This window comes from Odontesthes bonariensis, chromosome 20, assembly GCF_027942865.1.
Source record: "Odontesthes bonariensis isolate fOdoBon6 chromosome 20, fOdoBon6.hap1, whole genome shotgun sequence".
Lineage (NCBI taxonomy): Eukaryota > Metazoa > Chordata > Actinopteri > Atheriniformes > Atherinopsidae > Odontesthes > Odontesthes bonariensis.
Genome location: NC_134525.1, coordinates 24,422,268 through 24,442,548, shown reverse-complemented (window position 1 = coordinate 24,442,548; position 20,281 = coordinate 24,422,268). Strand labels below are relative to the sequence as shown.

The following is a 20,281-nucleotide window of genomic DNA, read 5'->3' as shown; positions in this document are numbered from 1 at the left end:
GACTCGAACAATTATGGAGATGCTCCAACTCAACCCCTGCCTCTAATTACCGGCCTCTGATGGTTAAAAGGGCTTCCTTTTTAGCCGGGGCTCTCAAACGCCGTCCCCAGCGCGGCGACCACAAGGAGCCACAAAATATGCCCGCTCAGGCTGGGACACAGAAAAGCCTCCCGTGCATGAGAAAACATTGCAAAGTTACACTGATTTTCAGATTTATCAAATGTTTTATTGTCAAAATAAAGGTCATATTTGCTTTCTCACAAAAAGAGACATCTACACTTTGTACAAATTCACAATATCTTATAAAGTTCTCTTTTATGCACAAATGTACAAGTTTTACATAAGTTTTATATAAATACATTTGAAATTACAAAATGACCGACCCGTAAAATACTCGGGCACTATTAAGGCTTAATTTAAACCACCCTTGCTGTGATGAATCATACTATGTCATCTGGCACAGATAAGATAAAATAGTAGTAAAATCCCAAAATGCTCTCTTTGTGAGGGGTAGCAAACGAAACTGTCTTCTCTGCTTTCAGCATGTAATGCCCAGTTTGCTCAGTCTGTACCTCTAATACATTTAAACAGAAAGGGAATTAACTTGTGTGAATGCCAGGTACATTGTTTCAACCCACAGAGGTGTTTGTGGGGGGGCACCTCAGCAGCAGTTCATTACAATGCAAATTGCTCGATACGTGGTGCGATGGGTTATCTCCCAAACAATTAGCAGTCCTTATAAGCTGCTTTTATTCCCCCCCATTCAAACCTGGGACAATGGCATCTGCTTGGGGCAAGACATGGAGCTGGCCGTGCCCGACCTCCACGTCAGCCCGGTGCTCACGTCGCTGTACATGGAGCCGCTGGTGCCTTTACTGCCCCAGCAGCACCTGGTGCAGAAAGTCCTCCAAGAGTCCAAAGTTTTCCCCGACCAGATCCACACTCCGGACGTGATGCCCACAAGAAGGCACATGAAGTACTTCAACATAAAAACTGCATAGTCCGGGCTCCTGCGGTCCCGCTCTAATAAACAGTTGGAGCAGTTGTGTGTGATCTCCCAGCTCTGCCTGTTGTGCTGCTCATAAAAGTAACAAGCGACTATTATAGTTGCCGGCACTGTGTAGAGCACTGTGAAAATGCCAATTCTGATCATCAGCTTTTCCAGTTTGTCCGTTTTTGTGCCACCTTGCTTGATGACACTGCGAATCCTGAACAGCGACACAAACCCGGCCAGGAGAAACATAGTGCCGATGAATAAATAAATCACCAAAGGGGCGAGGACAAAGCCCCGCAGATTGTCCAAGTTCTGGTTCCCCACGTAGCAGATGCCGGCCACAGAGTCACCATCGACGGAACTGAGCGCCAGCACCGCGATGGATTTCATGCTCGGGATGAGCCAGGCGGCCAGGTGGAAGTACTGGGAGTAGCTGGCGATCGCTTCGTTGCCCCACTTCATCCCGGCTGCGAGGAACCAGGTCAGTGACAGGATGACCCACCAGATGGAGCTGGCCATGCCGAAAAAGTAAATAAGGAGGAAGACGACGGTGCAGAGTGCGGGACCGGTGGTCTCGTAGTGGATGTGCTCCAGGTCGAACTCCCTGTTGCACGCAACTTTCTCGTGTCCGGCGATCAGTCTGACAATGTAGCCGATTGAAACAAACATATAGCAAGCTGATAGAAAGATGATAGGTCTTTCTGGATACTTAAAGCGCTCCATGTCGATGAGGAAAGTGGCGACGGTGGCAAAAGTTGAGACGAAGCACAACACGGACCAAAGTCCAATCCAAAACGCAGTGAACGCTCTCTCGTCGTGCGTAAAATAGGGGTTGTGGCACGGCATGGCGCAGTTGGCGATCTGTCCAGTCTTGACGCGGTTGTACAGCGGGTGACGGTCCGTGTTCACCTGTACCATGGGCTCCAAACACTTACACCCCGGCTCACAGGGGGCAGCAGGCGGCTTGTATTTTCCAGGCGAGCCGGGTCTGGCAGGCTTATTCTTAGGCGGGTTGTAACCTTTCCCGGGATGGTTGGTGGGTTTTGAAAGCACAGGGGAAACCGTGGTGGAGTCGGTCCTGTTGTAGTCCATGCACAGAGTGTCCGGGTTTCCCTGGGCAGGCAGCAGGTCACACTTCATTCTGTCCGGCCAGGGGAAGCCGTACTGCCTCATGAGGGGCGCGCAGCCAGCCCGAGCTCTCTCGCACACACTCCGGCACGGAGGCAGAGGTTTTTTGTAGTCCTCCAGGCAGATCGGGGTGTACATGCTGCACAGGAAGAACTTCAGGTCCGGCGAACACTGGATCTCAACCAGAGGCCAGAACTGGTGCACCTCCAGTCCCGCCTCGTCCTGCGTGTCGTGGTTAAACTGGTTAGGCATGTAGGTGTAGTTGTAGCCGATCCCCTTGCACAGGGGCACGGCTATCTCCTGGCAGGTGATCTCCTTGGCTGTGGTGCAGCTGGACCGGGGCAGGAGAGCAACTGAGAGGAGCAAGTAAATCCCAAACAGGTCCATGTCTCCGGCGACTCGTGCCCCCCACTACTGCTCTGGTACTAACAGATACAAACCCCCCAGTCCGGTTAGATGTTGCGCACCGAGCCCATCTCGCCTCTCTCGGGATGTTGCACGGAGTTGCACGTAACGTGCAAGCCGTGTTTACTTTGAGTTGAGGAGGAGCAGGAGAGAAAACAGCCTTCAGGGCGGCGAAAGGCAATAAAGATGGCTGAGAGGATAATTTAGCTCTTTTTGTGGAAGCTCTCTTAGTATCCTTAGACAGTCTGTTAACAAAAAAACCCAGACGCGGCTGTCCGATCGATGCAAACAGAAAAATGTGGGCCTCCTTTCTTCCTTCAAAACACAACGACTACATTCACTCCGTTCGTCCTATCTCAATCCTGGTTCCCATACAAATCATCAGCCTGTCGGCCAAGGGGTGCTCATATATACTGGAGCCTGGCCGGAGACACCCCCGGTGCCGCTCCTCCAATCACAGAGCGGCAGAGGCGGTGCTTCCCCGCCAGTCAATCAATGTTTACTTATATGGATCATGATCATACAATTGTTGACAGTTTGTGCGGCTCAAAAGTCCAGGATGGCTGCGTGGAGGAAGAAAATATTCACTTATTAATGATCCTTTCTGATCGATCAATTACGTCACGAGACAAATTAATCACTAACATTTTTAAAAACACACATGTTAAGATTATACTTTGTGTTATACGATTTTCTGCGTGGTATCAAATCAGCTGTTATAACAGTTCTACTAACAGCAGCAATAAAAAAAGGAATATTAACTTACATTTCTTATCATAATCAACTTAAGTAAAAATGTAACTTCACTTAACATACACCAAACAGATTACTGTTTCTGTAAGACTGGGGCCAGTTTGGTAAATTGGCTAATTTGCGCATGATAAGGCTGCCCAGGGAGCTGTCTGTCCTCTTGAAACACTGTTTTATATTTCAAATGAGGTGCTAATGTTTCGTTTAACGCCTGCACAGAGCTCCGCGGGAGGCGTAATTGCGCGAGGCAAAGACCAAGCCGCACTGAAAGGATGGCAAAGCCCCCATAAGTGTTAACATGCCGGCGGAGTCTGACTTGGATCTCAGTGACGTGACAGTAAATGCTTTTTCCTCCCACAATTTAGGTTCTGAAAAATTTCCTGTAACTTGGCTGTAAAATCTTTCTGTGGAGTGTGCATTCATTGAATTTGGTGTGTAGACAACTTCCTGAACGGATTTACAAAGTACAAAATGCCTGAAATAACTGTGTAGCATTTACATACACACACGCACACACACACACACACACACACACACACACACACACACACACACACACACACACACACACACACACACACACACACACACACATGATCAGACTTTATGGATTCCTGTCGGGTTTAAAAACACATTCGATTTTTCAGTCACTTGTAAAAACTACATTTACTCAAGTAAAAATGAGCTGTACTTTGTTTTTGTATACTTTTTGGTTCATAACACTTCAGAAAGAGGCATATTCAGAGATAATCCAATTTCACACACACCCGCTGAGCTCAAGATGTCATGTATTGCTACATTTCAATCTGCCCAAAGACTCCACCAGCTGTAGTTGTCACACATATAAGCAGAAAACAAAATTCCGTAAAGAAATACAAATGGAAACTTAGTTTAGAAGATGTTCTGCTGCACATTATGCACTTTTGTTTTTGATATCTCATGAGCACTTTCTAATGATACCCACTTTTTGGTGTTTTCCTCTTCACTCATCTACTTGTCTCTCTGCAAAAGCACAAAAGCTTTTTCTCCCAAGAGCAGAATTTGCTGCAAGGGCTAAGACGTGCTCTCTCCAAACATTGCACGCAATATAAAAAGTAATTATTTGTAATTGTCTCTCAGAAGTTTGACTTACCTTATTCAGACATTATTCCAATATGCTGCACAGGATAATGTTGTCTTTGATATTAGAGAAATGTTTTTATGCTCAGATCCACTCGACAGATGTTGTAATTGAAATTGGATTGTTGGTTCATTGCTATCATTATCTGATGAAATAAGAAAAGGCAAGGCTAGACATGTGATCAGCGCATCTGTTCGGAAACCAGATCTTAGTTTGAACAACAAGAGAGATGTGTATTTAAGTAGAAGTTTTGTTCTCCACTGTGTACATGCCTGCATGCTCGCACACACAGAAAACTCCTCAAGAGCTCGAGCGCTAAAATGTAAATTTGTGGTCCAACGATGCGAGCTCAGGGTGAGAAAACAGTGGCTTTCTTCCATTTTTTCCACACATCTAAACATAATACAACACTCTGTGTTGAGGTCAGGTATGGTGGAATTGAAGATTTTTGGTATTGTGTTTGGAGTAGAGCCAGGTCTTTATCATGTGAGGCAGTCTTTTTTTTTTTTTTTTTTAAACTGGAGAACACAGATTAATCAAGTGACTTGCATAAGATAACAAGGAAGGAGCTTTCTTAATGGTTGTTTGCTTTTGATTAGGAAACCAGAGTTGGACTTGCCAGCGCCACAGAGGTATGCGAGTGTGTGTTTGTGCACAGGATGGATGGTGGGATATTTTCCCAATAATAAACACGGAAATTTGAGATGTGTGAAAAAGGACACATAATAAAAAAGGGAGTGAGGGTAAGGTACTGGTCACAGTGTGGGAGGGCTATGGAAGGAGGATAGATATGGCTAACACAGGGCGTAGAGTCTGTTCTGCACGCAGATAATGATTTACTCCGAGGAAGTGCACTCATCTCCTGTTTACAAAGCTCCACTGCATGCTGTGAGAAAATATCTCCCCAAAACCAAGGCCTTAAAGAAACACTCTGTGACCAATGAATGAAATCCACACAATCATGTCAAGATCCAAAGTTAATGTGTTCAGTTTAAAGCCCCTTGCTGTCTGTCAGAATCAAGTGCTGCTGTCGAAAGAAAAGAAGCCCACAAGTGTGACTGCTTGCCAGATACTGGACTTACCTCAAAGATGGTGAGACAGAGATATGCTAATGTCACTTTATCTTGTAAAGCAAAGCTTCAAGGAGATTTAGCCAATCTGCTGGACACAATTCCAAGAGCCTCGGTGGCATTTAGCAGGCTCATGCTAACCCGGGGCTGCTTGTTAAGACTTTATTAGCTATGTTTGCTCAGGCCTCTTCTCTCCAAAGAGGTGGAGGAGGGCTCCCCAGGCTCCAGCCTCAGCCCCACTATAGGCCCTCCATATGGGGCTTGTTTGCTCACGGCTGGCCTAGTAATCACTTTCAGGTGGAGCTGGAGGAGATGGAGCAAGGCTGAGGGGATTTTGGAGAGAGCTGTACAACCACCTCCACCCGCCTACTCCCCCCCAAGTTCCAGCCCCCATCAGCAACTTCTTTTTTTCCATTGGAGTACTCCTGAGGTGACAGATCATACAGCATGTACCCTGTGAATTAACTCACCTAGGGCCCATTACCTTAACAAACACAGCCGGCCCTTCCAATCAGCCTACTGCTGGGAGGACAGGCGACCCCCGTAAATCCTTCCTCACAGCCTCTATCCCTCTGTGCGAGTGTAGAGTGAAAATGATAAACTTAGAGAATCTAGTATTGTCTGAGAGCATTCTGCAGTCTAGAGCAAATCTGCCTGAAAACTACTTCATTTGGGGAAGATTTTTTGACAACATGGGCCTACTGAACCTGCAAAGATGTTCCTTCTGATTTTTAAATTGTGAATATTCAGTTGTTAGGAAAACAACACTCATTTGTTCCATTTTCTGATGGGACACATTGAACAAAGGAATAATGAGTTGCAATCCACAGCTTGCTAATAGTTGAAAAACAATATATTTAATAAATCAGTTAAAAACCATTAAGAACAACTTTTGGTTTGCAAGGAATTCCAGTACATAACTAATATCACCATGTACAGCTGCAGACTTACTGAATATCTTTTTTTTGGTCACTGACCTTTGAATCAAAATATCCAGAGACTTGTTGGCTATTCAGAAATTCAATATCATTTTATAATAGATCAAGAACATTCTCTAGAAATTAGGGGATTTATTTTATTTTATTTTTTACAAAATTTAGCCGAAGCACAAGTTCTGCTTTGGATATTTTCTTTCCGATAAAATAGTTCTAATGCTTAATAATAATCGCGAATCATTGGTCAAATTTTTTGAACTTGGGAATATTTGATGCTTTGGAGATTCATAGTTTCCAGACCAAAGGGAAGACATTTATTTTGACTGCCGTCACTAGAAAAAAAAAACAATAAAAGTTTGAATGTTTAAGTGACTGAAAATGATTGATATTTACATGGACGACATCAAAAATAAAATTTTCTTTTAGTTGTGTGAAAATATGTTTTGTTCAAAACGGTCGACTTATGTTTTCTGAAATAAACAGTGAAGTTGAAAAGAGGTTGCTAAGCAGTGATGTGAATCTTTAACATCCCATCACAAACATTCTGAGAAAAGCAGCTCTACCTCGAGCCTTGCTAATTAAAACTTTGCCTCCACAAAGAGGTCCTGCACCATTCTCCTCCAGCCAAAGAACTGCTGTTGGCTACTTGTCCCTGAGCCAAGTGCGTGAGTGTGTGTATGCGTTTCTTGTGATTGTTTGGAGTTTTCAGCCATCCGATGCGACAAGAATCTGGCTGTGCCTGCTTTTGGCTGTTATGACTCCTGATATTTGACACGCCAGTCAGATTTATCTCCCCTCTCATAAAACAGCATACAACTTGTTCTCTTTATCCAGAAAGGTAAGCGAGCCCAGAGAGAGTTCTTTTGCTCGGGGAACACACACACACACACTTACACATTATAGCTATGGCGGTGTACCTGACAAGCTGTCTTTCTCCACACACTTACCCACATAATACAAAGGACGGATTTTTTTTTTTTAACTCGTGCATGTAACCAGAGAAAAGCCCTGTGCGGCTGGAGCCACTTATGAATAGCACCACGGCAGGTATACTTGCCATCTGGTTCTTTCTTGCACTTTCTTTCACACTTGCCCATCATTATTGTTACACACGGTGGTGCGATACGGTCAGTGAGTGGTCAATGTGTTAACTACAACGTTGAATCTGACCAGCTGGCACAGAATGGTCATACCTCCGGGGTGTAAAGTATACTGATAAGAATAGTACGTAATGGTGAATGCCTGGATGCTGACAAAGCTGGCAGCAGATACAAAAAAACAAGATAGATTGAGGAGACTTTTTCAAATCACAACTTAGACACAACTTGGTGAAGTGAAAGGTAATCACACTATCTATTGTCTGTATCATTGCTGAGGATTTACAACCTCAGTCTGGTTGAGTGTGACTGCCTTTGTGATATGATGCTGTACATACATTAGAATTGAGGCAAAAAAGGACCAACAAGACAGCATTTTACTGAAAAATGTGAGCCTGATATCTACATCAAAGTAAAGAATGAAGTGAAGCAATACATTTTCTCTTATGCCACGAAGGGGCGAAAATACATCTCTTGTTATTCCATTAACATTTGACTAAATTAAGAAAAATACCTCTCATTCAAAAGGGAAACTAAATATCGATGTCACAGAAATCTTAAGAACTGAATCCTACTGCATCAAATCTAGTCAAACTGCATCTAATCAAAATAAATAGTTTTGTTAAAAAATGTATTGTCTCTTATAAAGGAGATATACTTGTTTGCTTTCATTTCCACTGGCCGGGAAGAGAGAGCAAGTTCTGCAAACTAACTCATGTCATTACTCTTCATGCTGTCTTTCGGTCCATCCTATTCCACCTAAATCCCACCATTCCAAAATGGTAAAGAGCTGTTGTGGAATCAACTGTACCGACAGATTGGAGTTTTCTTTTTACACAATTCTAAAAAGGAAACAGAGGCAAATGGATTTCTACCACCCACACAGACAATTGGTCGTGCCAAAATGTGGATTTTATGGACTTGATGTCCGCTATACTGGATTTCTGAGCAAGACTTTTATTGAACAGTTTTAGAGCAAATTGATCATGTGAAAAGCTATCAAATATCCCTCATTTTTGGTTTACAGTTTGCATGAGGGCTATATGTTAGCTAGAGTTCCGTAGCTTACAGAGTTCTATGTTCGGTAAGTGAAATTTGTACATAAAATGACTTAACATTTAAAGTCTTCTCCAAATATATACATATTAGGTTTATAATCGACCTTTTGAAGGGATGAATAAATTGCACCAGTCACCTGTTTTTGTAATCCAGATCCCCATGTTTACAAGTCAAATGTTTTACCACTGTAATACATCCCAGGGGTGATGGGAAAAAGCTTGTTTGAGACCACAATAGAAAAGGAAAAAATTTGAAACATTTAACCGTCTCACGAGTCACAACTGTGCTTACATATATCATATATCACAGTGGAGGTGGAGAAAAGGTGTATTTCATTAAATCTTTATTCACTAGTTTGACTAGAATAAGAACTGTTGGTAGTAAACAATCTTTAAACAACCACAATGACAGTTTTGGACTTGGCCGCCAGACTTTCAAATACTTTCAGGCGTTGCTTTGTGAATTTTCCTGGAATATTAATGAGGTTCCAGGTTCAACTCCCGGCTGGGGCCTTTCAGTGTGGAGTCTGCATGTTCTCCCCGTGTATGCGTGGGTTCTCTCCGGGTACTCCATCTTCCTCCCACTGTCCAAAAACATGCATATCAGGTTAAAAATTGTCCTTAGGAGTGAGTGTGAGCGTGTGTGTGGTTGTTTGTCTCGTTTTTCTCTGTGTGGCCCTGTGATGGACTTGGGACCTGTTTAAGAGATATTTATTCCAGCTATGTCCAGGGGTCAAGCTGGAATTTGTCATGTGCTTGTGTCCAATATGTTTGCATACTTCAAACTCCGACAGACATTACCTGGCAAGCAGTGAATAAAACAAAGCTGCACATCCCGCTGCTCTGCACTCCAATTGGAATCACTTTATATTAATTTTGCAATGTGCAAAGCTGGCGACAGTATGATATTTCTGTTGTGGACTCTCTTGTGCATTTGTACACACTATTCCAATGGCGATGTTGCCAAAAAGAGAGAGAATAGTAATATAAAGAAATATGTACATTACAGTTTTGTAATAGTTTTGTTTCACCTGAGTTGATCAATATACTATAAAATTAGGTTATGTACCTACTTCACTGATCCATCTATACATTGAAGATGGAACATTTGAAATTTAAATGTTGTGTCACAGTTATCCATTTTTACTCTTTAGAAGTCCTTGAAAAGATAGCATTGCCCTCTTGCTGAATTTGTTGGTGCAGTCAATTACATATTTTCCACATTTTTTTCTTTTCAAGCCAGTGAAAGAGTCCGTGCTCATTGACTCAGCTGTCTTTTTGCGTCTCACAGGCATAACCTCAGTACAGTCTTATGTCTGATGATATTATGTGAATTCCCAGCATTAGTTCGAAGTATTTAATAACTTCCATACATCTCCAAATTTATGCTCAAATGTCAATATGAATATAAAAACATTTTACATATCAAAACGTTTTTGCTTGAATGAGCTGAACTGGGGCATCCCCATCACATCAAGAAGGTTTCTGGTTCAAATCCCAGCTGGGGCCTTTCTGTATGGAGGTTGCATGTTTTCAAAATGTTTATGTGGGTTCTCTCCGGGTCCTCCGGCTTCCTCCCAATGACCCCAAAAAACATGCACGTTAGGTTAATTGGTGTCTCCAATTTGAGCCTAGGAGTGAGTGTGATCGTGCATGGTTGTTTGTCTCTATGTGGCCCTGTGATGGATGTGTACCCTGCCTTTCACCCATTAACAGCTGGGCTAGCAAGCCCCCCCCGCAACCCTGAGTTGGATCAAGTGAGTATAGAAAATGGATGGATGAGTTCTCTTTCTTGCCAAGAGTCAAATGAGGAGATACATAGTATTCTTATCTGTGATTGTATGGCTCCCAGCTTATCTTAGCAAAAAGATTGAGTCTAAAAGGAACAACTAACCCGGAAAAAAAAGAGACATTTATAAAATTGTTCGTGTTTATTTGTCCTTCTGTGTAATTAGAAAGAAAGATATAGTAAGTTGAAAGTAAGGAAAAAGCTTTTGTGGCCCAGATGAACTGAGAGGTTGATACGTCTCAGAACGTGGCTCCACATGGTCTAGAAATGTCTACAAAAGAATGCACAGTGCACTCTCCGTGCTTTGCTCCACCACTTATTCTCTGCATAGCACCATCTCTGTTTCCCTGTCCCTACCTCCCTTTGTTTCCATGCGTGGCAAACTGTGAAACAGATGGCAAGGGCAAGGATGACCGCAAGACAGAAGGAAAGAAAGAGTGAGAGTCTGAAAATGATAAGATAGAAGTGGGGAAGTGGGAAACCATATCCAGAAGGTGAGAGACGAAGAGGCAGAGAGGTAGCAGATGTGTGAAACACAAATGACCTTGTGGAGCTTGCAACTCGTTCTTGGCGGCCACTGATCAAACCTTCTCGGTATGCACATCAGAGGCTGAGTGATGCTCCTGGTGAGCTACCCTGAGCATTCCATACTGCTCATTAGCAGTCTGATTAAGACATGTTTATTTATGTAAACACTGTCTGTATTTACAGCATTAATCTAGACTGCACACTGGGTTTACATTGGATACTGTCAGACATACATGATTAGGGGAACAGTTACTGGCATACAGAAATTATTCAAAGCTCTCTGGTAAACATCTGCGATGAGCTGGGGGCATGACTACACTGTTGGGTGGGTGGTGTTTGTGTAAATACGTGTCAGTGGGAGAAACAATCAGGTTCCCCAAAGCCAGATAGTGGGACATTGATGACCTTATCTGCTGCAAGCTTCCCACCCCTCCGTCTCTCTACGGAGCGGATCGCCTCCTCATTTCGACAAGCTTCAACCTCCCTCTTTAAAGCACTCATAGGCATATCATCTCTCGCTGAATAATTAATTAGATTTGATAATGAACAACATATTTAGCAGAAGAAGGTGCTCCTAAAGTGTCCCAGTATTAGGGTTTTCTAAGAGAGGGAGGCGCACCAACATTCATGACAAAAGAGGGAAAGTGCCCTGCCTCCAAAACGAAATAAGGTTTTTCTTTCTCGTGCCAATGTCTCGATATATCATGGGAAATACTGTGTCATGGATTTGGTCTATGTAGCATCAAAATACAAAGTTGTGGAGACGTAAATCTCTGAACTAGTTTCATGCTTTCATTTTCGTGAAGAAAGAGAGGAAATAATCACTAATTTTGTGTCAAATTTCAACCTCTAAAGAAACAACTGCCTTATCTGTTGTACCAGTGCAATTACCAATACCAGAGCCGTTACAGCAGCATTTTATATATCTGAGAAATATTTCAATTAATCAGCTGTCATTCCTGTGAGTCAGTTGAAAACATCTCCCACTAGATTGCAGTTTGTACGTGACCTTTTTTCCCCCTTTAATAAAGGGAAATGTCGTTTTCAAACTGCCTTGGTCAGTTGATTATCTATCCCTGGAGGGAACCTCTGAGCACTAAACATAAACAAATCAGAGCCGCTGATGATAATTTATGTCATGTGCCAGGAGAAGAGCAGCTAAGCGAAAATCTTCGGAATATGATGAAATGAGAGACTTTTTCTTTCTAACAGGGAATTCAAGTCTCGCAGTTTATGCCGTTTGTTTGAATGCTCGCACTCTCAGTCTAACTGTGCAATGTGCAACATCACCAACGGATTAAAGCCTACTCCTGATACTCTCTTCCTCCTTCAACATTCTAAAGGTCGCCAGTCCAAATTGCAAATGGCAATTAGATCAATTGAAATCATAGCGGTGCTGAAATAATGTAAGTGGACTCGATTGAGCTCCTTTGTGAGCACATTGTTTTATTTTCACTGATTGCATCAGACAGCTATGGCATGGTGGTTTGACTCTTGGGCAGGTGATTTTATCTCAACCATTATAGACCGTAGACGTCTTTATCCACCAGTGACATCATTAAGATTGGAATCTCCAGACAATACAAGTGTGCTTACTGGGCTCCTAGGCTTAATTGTTCAATCAAGGAGGATAAACATGAGCGTCTTGACCACATTCTGACTGAGCTTTATCACAGTTCCAAGGTGTGGCTTCATAGCTTTATTTTTTTATGGGACCTGTTACTTATTTAAGCTAATGATTATCTTTTGTTAATCTCTCTAAAATGGGATACTCCACATTACTGCCTGCTGCTTTCTCTTATTTTATCTATTATAGAGTGTAACATATTCTCAACGTCAAAATATCTGCCAACTAGAAAGAGCTGTTCCTGCGAAACAGCTGTGAGAATGCATGAGCTGAATTACCTTAATAAAGAAAAATCTTAAAAAGCTAAAAGATTTGAACATTTTAAAATTTGAATGGTGTCTCTAGCTGAAAGTATGCAAAAGTAGTTAAGATTTGAAGGATTTGAAATGATCTGAAGAATTTGAAGATAAAATTAAGCTAGAAACAGTTGAAAATGCTGAAAGTATGCTTAAATAATTATAAAATAAAAAAATTATAAAACGTGGTCTGACATTATGGGGATTGAACCCGGGCCACCTGCACGAAAGGCTGGTAGTGTTACCATTAAGCCATCTCGTTGTGTTACACCTGAAGTGCATTTGACCTACTTAAAGACTACACAGAGAGACACAGAGCTAGCTGCTGCAGCCGCGGGACAAATCTGACTGTCTTCAAACACGTTTTGTGAGAAAAGTTGAATAGCTAGAAAGATAATTTTAACACCGTTAGAAGCAGAAGGCTTAGAGGAACTTAGCAAAGTACTTTTACATCTGTGGAGTGAACTATATTTAAATCGAAGCAGGTTGAACACACACAACATATATGGAGAGATGAGACGGCCGCCCGCCGATCGCGGGAGAGAAATGACACCGAACACTGACTTCAAATACATCTTGTGAGAAAAGTTGAGCAGCTAGAAAAATAATTTTAACACCATTAGAAGCAGAAGGCTTAGAGGAACTTAGCAAAGTACTTTTACATCTGTGGAGTCAACTATATTTAAATCGAAGCAGTTTGAAACACTTGAAGCTGATTCAAAAATGGCAGATTTCCTCAAAATTTGACAAGTTCTTCAAGCTTAAAGGCTCATAGTTCAAAATCTGTCCATGTGAGCTCTTTAAGAGTTACATTGGCTGAAAGAGGACAAGTTTTCCTACATTTTAAGGTATAATTTGTTTCTCTCAGTTAAACTGTATGAAAGTTACAGTAATTTGTTTGAAAAGTTGAAACTTATCAGCACTGCTGAATGTCTCACTCTAAAATCCAAGAAGGAACTTCATTTTCATATTTTTTAAACTGTCATATTTCAAAATTGGCTGAATATTTTTAAAAGATGAGACATTTTGTAATAGCTGAATGTCTTATGAACATTTTAAAATTTGAATGGTGTCTCTAGCTGATAGTATGCTGAACTAGTTACGATTTGAAAAGATTTTAAGGTTTTGAAGGATTTGAAAGGATTTCAAGATAAGGATTTGAAGAACTTAATTTTCATATTTTTTAAACTGTCATATTTCAAAATTGGCCGAATATTTTTAAAAGATGAGACATTTTGTAATAGCTGAATGTCTTATGAACATTTTAAAATTTGAATGGTGTCTCTAGCTGAAAGTATGCTGAACTAGTTAAGATTTGAAGGATTTGAAAGGATTTGAAAGGATTTGAAGATTTAACATTAGTTTCAATGGGAAAAAAGTTGAACAAAAAGCTTAATATCTTAAAAAGTTGAAAAGTTACAAACACCAAAAAATATTTCCCATCGAGAGCTGAAAGAGCTGAACATTTTGATACCAAATTTGTTGAAATAGCTGAAAGTATGCTGAAGTATTTGAATGCCGAAAAACGGCGGAAGAATATGGAATACGGAATAATAATTAAGAGAAACAGGAACTTAATAGTGAGAATGCTTCATGCATTCTCACAATTACTAAAAGGAAAAATATGTGAAAGAAGAACTCTGGATAAATTTGAGTTCATTTTGAGGGTTATGAAACAGATAAAGGTGAACCCAGCGCTACAGGTTGAAGAGTGGGGGCAGTGAAATGGAAACGAGAGGCTCCCCTGAGCTGCGTTGTATAAGATCTGATTGACAGGCTACACTCTAAGCTCACCTGAGCCTCTGACCTCCAGTTTTACATCTCACTGTGGCTCTTCTCCTCCCTCCTTTTTCTCCTTTTTTCCCCCCATCTTTTTTCTCGGAGTGAAGAAACCTGAGGAGGGTCTTATCCGAGGTGGAATGGCTTCAGGCCGCAACCCTGATCTAAGGGGGGGTGGGGGGGTCACAGGGAAACAAAGGCCATTCAGGTGAAGTGCCCTGAGCTGGCCTGAGACAGGCAGGCTCCCACTACAGATAACACTGAGGCTAATGTACTAGAGTTTGCACAGTCAATGGCACCACAGCCACAGTGATAGAGGAGGGGTGATGGGGGTTACGTGTGTGCTTGTGTGTTGCTTTAATCAGTGAAAGAGAAGGGAAAAAAAAAGACTGACCGGTGAGTAAACATATTGCTAGAAAAAGTCCACTGAACATTCCAGAAATTAAAATGCTAACGTTGAAAAATATACTAATCCTCTTTATGCAGGCTAATCTTGGGCAAAATTCAGAACCACAAAAGAAGAGTTGAAATGCCACACAATCATGCATGCTAAACAATATTGGTGGATCACAGGTCTTTCAAGGATATCAATATGTCCTGTGTTTACCTGTTCAACTAATTGCTGCAGACGGAACGTTACTGTAAGGAGTCTATGCTACTTACAACAGAAACATTTCAATCTTATCTCATCTACCCAACTGACCCCCTCTTGTTTAAGGACAGCTTGGCTACAGCTGATACACCTGATAGAGTTAAAATACCCCTTTTAAAATGAAATTAGTATGTAGGTTTGGAGTTTTTTTTTGTTTTCTTGCTTTTTTTTGTTGAAGTTACATATGAAGTATGGTGATGTGGCAGTGGCAGTGAAGAACAGCAAGAAGGTTCCTTGTCTGAATCTGAGCCACACTTTCTGTAGGTAACTTTCTGGAAGTTATCTGTGTGCATGAGTGGGTTCTGTCTGGGTACTCTGTCTTCTTCCATCCATCCAAAAATATGCATGTCAGGTTAATTAGGTTAATTAGTGTGAGTGAGTATGGTTGTTTGTCTCTCTGTGGCTCTGTGATGGACTGGTAACCTGTCCAGGTTGTACCCAAAGATGCAAGAATGTCGGTATAGTCAGTATAGTATGTCATTCAAGCAAATAGGTAATTCACTATCTTCCATCTCAGGTCAGCTGTCCCTGTGTTAAGGATATCAGGGCTTTCTAATGGGGATCGGTACCCATTCTCAGGTGGGGATGATGATGACGATGAATCCCCCCTGACCTGCCGTCCTGGCTCCCCCTTGTGTTAGCAGATTCTGTTTCCGAACATTAGAACACTGGGTCAGAAATAGTTTCTTAGATAGTTAGATGTTGGGTTTTAAAGTATCCATTGGTCCAACATCATCTCCATATATAACCATATATAATTGGCATTAAACCAGGTCATGAACAAGTATCAATTTATGATAGTATATAATCCAATATAATAGTGTCAGACATCTATGAATTGTAGGTCACCCTGCCTTACAAGTTTATGATTTGGTGTGAAGAGGCCCTTGAACAGAAAATGTCCTTCTGGCTACACATCCCAACCATTTCATTCTTGAGAGAACACGAGGTGCATTGATAAGGTCACTCTATTCTACTGTGCATGGTGGCCCATGGCTTGAAGGATACCTTTTTATCGTCCTGTATCCAACATGTGATGCTCTGGCCTTTACTTATCTCACTCAATTGTCCAGCTGTTAATCAGGCTACTATAGGACTGCTTTATGGAAATCCCATAATCATGTTTCACTGTCCTAACAGATACACTCAGACGTTTTGATGAGTACACACATAATATTTTGGTCATCCAAGCTCTCCTTCCAACACTGGCAACTGAGAAGGGGTCAGATCACTGTTGTTCTCCATATTGATGAGATTTGATAACTCATGAAAGCATTCGCAGCATCACGAGGCATTGCAACCTGGCTTGACAAAGATGAAAAGAGAAGAAACATCTCGTGGTTGATGACAAACTGCAAATAGTCCACATCAAGGGGAAGTCTTTGCATGACATGGGAAACTTTCCTCAGTAGTTGCTGAATAAGGTTCCTTTTTAGCAGCTCCTAAGATAAACAGACATTAAGTCACATTACTTCACAGACTGTAGATAAACTCATGGCAGGTGGAAGTGGTGAAACGCTGGGAGGGGAAGAGGTAATCTCCTCAAAGACGTGAAATAGGTTTTCCAGCATGAGTGGAACTCCCTTTGAAATAGACATCTGTCAGTGAAATCAAGGTTTATTTTGTCAATAATTTTCATTATCGAAAAAGGGGGAAAAAAAAAATACAGCAATAATTTGCTTGTTATTGTTCAGCCTGGAATGAAAGTCTGTGACTCTGTTCATCTCGTCAACGACTTTACCATGATCCTTTTGTCTTTGTATAAATCATTAGAAAGTTGCTTTATATGCTACATATGCCACCATCTAAGCGGAGCATCTGGTGTATACACAGCTTGATAATGTATAAATGGTGTGCAGACAGAGTTCTCTCTGGGTACTCTGGCTTCCTCCCACTGTCCAAAACATACATGTCATGTCAATTGGTGACTCTACATAGACCCTAAAAGTGAGTGTGAGTGTGGATGGCTGTTAGTCTCGTTTGTATCTATGTGGCCCTCTTGCCCAATGACAGCTGGGATAGGCTCCAGCCCACCTGTGACCCTGAGTTTGATTAAGCGGTTATAGAAAATGGATGGATGTTTCAAATGAACCAACATTCTGACCCTGAAATGGCTCCACGGCTTTGCTGCTACATTAGTGCATTTTCTCAGCTACTAAATTTCTGGAGATTTACCTTTGAGGCCTGGTGGAAGATTATTGCAAAGATTCCAGGGTAAATATTGTGGTTATTTTGCGTTCTCAGATGCCACTGCCCCAGAACGTTATCAGAACATGACAGAACTCTTGGGATTGTGTGAAACAGCTCTTGTTCTCACGGAGGAAACTATCTTCTTGATGCTCATAAAGGTACAAGAAAATATTTTTTTTGGTGAACTGTCAGTACGTCAGTGTAAGTATGGTAATTGATTAAAAACAGTAAGATCTGTTTGCAGTTTTGCACTGGTAGTTTCAGTGTTTTTGTCATCTATTAGTTTTAGCTAATTAACTATAAATGCAAAAATAGCCCAGGGAGGAAAGTGTAAATGGTTACCCGTTACTCATTTTATTCACTAAAATAATGTAGGAAGGAAGGAAGAGAGGGCCTTTCTTGTTTTAATGTACATATCCTGTATTACAAGGAGCAGTAGCATAACTCTCAGCTTGCAGCTGAAAGCAACTCCAGAGCCCTCCGTCCCATCTCATAGGTTCTTCTAACTGTCACTGTGGGTTATTAGCACAGGCCATACTGCTTTACACAAAGTCAAAAAGATGAGATCTTGTCCATAGTTAAACTGTGGGTTTAAATCTGCGTCTGACTCGCCTTTTCTCTGCCCTCCTATCCCCTCCCCCATCGTCCATCTTTTCCATTTCCCTCCTCCTCATTTCTCTGAGCAGGTTTCACTCTTGTGCCTGTCATTCTTCTGCCTTTTGTATCAGTGGGCCTTTTTGCTATTGAATGCTGCTTCCACCCCCACACCCCTCTCCTCTCTCTTTCTCCTATCTCTTCTCCGTCTCTCCCTCACTCACTTATTCACTCTAGGGCCTAATTATGAGATAGCTTAGAATAAATACATGTATTTCTTCCCCTCCTAGGATGGGGGTTTAGGGTGAGGTGAGGGTCCTTGTGCTCCACATTTTTTTTGACAGGAGGCTCAAGGAGGTTTTATTCAGTGAGGTCTCTGCGCTGATCAGAATAGTCGCTGGGATGGGAGATTTTGTGGGTGCAATAATTGCGTCTCATTAATTCTTACTGTAATGCTGGGTAGCTAAACAGGCGATGCAATTAGGGGGCTGAGCCCTGAATAGGCTGGCTAATCAGGGGACAAAAGCTGTGGCTCAGAGGCCATTAGGCCTGGAGGAAGTACTTCTATTGTAAGGAATGGTCTGTAATGCCTTCATCTCCCTCCAACTGGGGTGGACAAGAAACCTTATCGGGGCTCTTCCACCTCTAAACTTGTACTGTTCCTAACAATATATCTATATTACCTACAGTTTTTTTTTTGCAAAAACAAAGATTGCATCCTGCTCTGGATTATGAGGAATCAACAGTGGATTTCCTGCCTACGGAGCAAAACTTTCAAACCCCCCCCCCCCCACCACCCAGTTGGGCCAACTATGCTGACTACACTTTTGTTGGAAGTTCTGCATAAAGTGCTAAAACCCCTTCCTTTAATGAGAATATCCCAATTGGCTGCTCTTATACACATCGAGTATATTCAGAGACACTCTTCCCTCCTGCTGTCCTTCCTCCACTTTTACCTCCTCCTCTTCTTCGGTACGTGCCCCAGCAGCCCACACGCTCCTCCAAACTGTCGACTCAGGAGTCTGCAAGACCTCTTTGCCATCTGGGAAGGGTAGAGGAAGGAAGAGAAAAGAAGATCCCTAAACATTATCTACCCCCCCTTCTCCCCTCTGTACACTGTATCTTTCATCCCTGTTAATCACATCGTCAGGCAGCCCAGACGGAGAATAAATGAACTCTCCTGGTCATTAAAATTAAGTATTGAATTATTGACATGCAATTAGCCTGCCTTTTTTCTGTGTGTGGAGACACTATAAAAGTTTCTCCCCACAGCGAGAGGGGAGTAATAATATGACTACTGTAGTCATCAGAACTAAAAAAAAAAAAATCTTTTTTGTGCTTTTTTTGTATGTATTTCCTGTGATCCGTGTTCTCCCTCAGTTGGAACTGCGCTGGCCTCAAAATTGTTCATGAGAGCTCAAGTATCAGGTCAAATCAACATTTTGGAAATTGTTGTCAATCGCCAACGTTTACAATCGCCTTTCAGCCACCGGACAACCATAGGAAAGTCAATGTAAGTTTCAACTTCTCAAGTCACCAGTCAGTAACCATATGTTTCTGCAAGCAGAAATCTCAAAGATCCAAGAGACACAGTTTAACCTCTCACAGAAACACGGATCCACCTCAGGGAATTCTCACAGATCGGAGGACAACCAGACCTCAACACTTGTACATCATTTTGTCACTACTGTAAATAAATCACTTACCTTTTACATACCTGTTCTACTCTCTGGATCCTGCCTGCCCGTAACCCTAACAGATAAATCCTATTCATGAGATGATGAGGGGCACTAAGCCTGGTTCCATCTAGTTTGGCTGAGTTTTATTCCCATAAGGAGTGCTGTCATTATCTGCTTCGTTAAGGAGCGGCATGTGCTGCCACCTCTGGATTATAGTTGGATTATGTTAATGTTGCAGAGTTACACAGTCACACTAACATTTAAGTGATCTGCCCCAGCTGTTCTTCAGACATGCTAAAGTTGCACGTTTCATTTGCCATTTTGGAAATGCTAATATATGAATAATTGAACAGATTGATCTTTAACTCCATTTGCTCTAATCCCCGTTTGCTCAAAACATCAACAAATTGAGGGAGAATGAAATGTCTAAACAATATTTTGCGGAGATGTGCTTACATATTCTCCCTTCACGCTCACTTCCAATTACAGTGACAATTGTCTTGGTAATTTAATGAATTGCGTGAATTGCAAGATAAACTTACAGTGCTTGTTAGTCAAATACACATTTCGCAGCCTTTTCATTGCAGCAG

At 41.8% G+C, this 20,281-nt stretch overlaps 1 protein-coding gene across 1 annotated transcript; it reads right to left on the bottom strand.

Moving 5' to 3' along the window:
• Positions 1-236: 236 nt before the first annotated feature.
• Positions 237-2,904, bottom strand: fzd8a (frizzled class receptor 8a). Its single transcript, XM_075452070.1, has one exon. The coding sequence runs from the start codon at positions 2,507-2,509 to the stop codon at positions 764-766; it is 1,746 nt and encodes a 581-aa protein (XP_075308185.1). The 5' UTR covers positions 2,510-2,904; the 3' UTR covers positions 237-763.
• Positions 2,905-20,281: the final 17,377 nt, after the last annotated feature.

What these genes read in the sequence shown, in the direction of transcription:
- fzd8a (XM_075452070.1), bottom strand. Translation starts at nt 2,509, where the DNA reads ATGGACCTGTTTGGGATTTACTTGCTCCTCTCAGTTGCTCTCCTGCCC.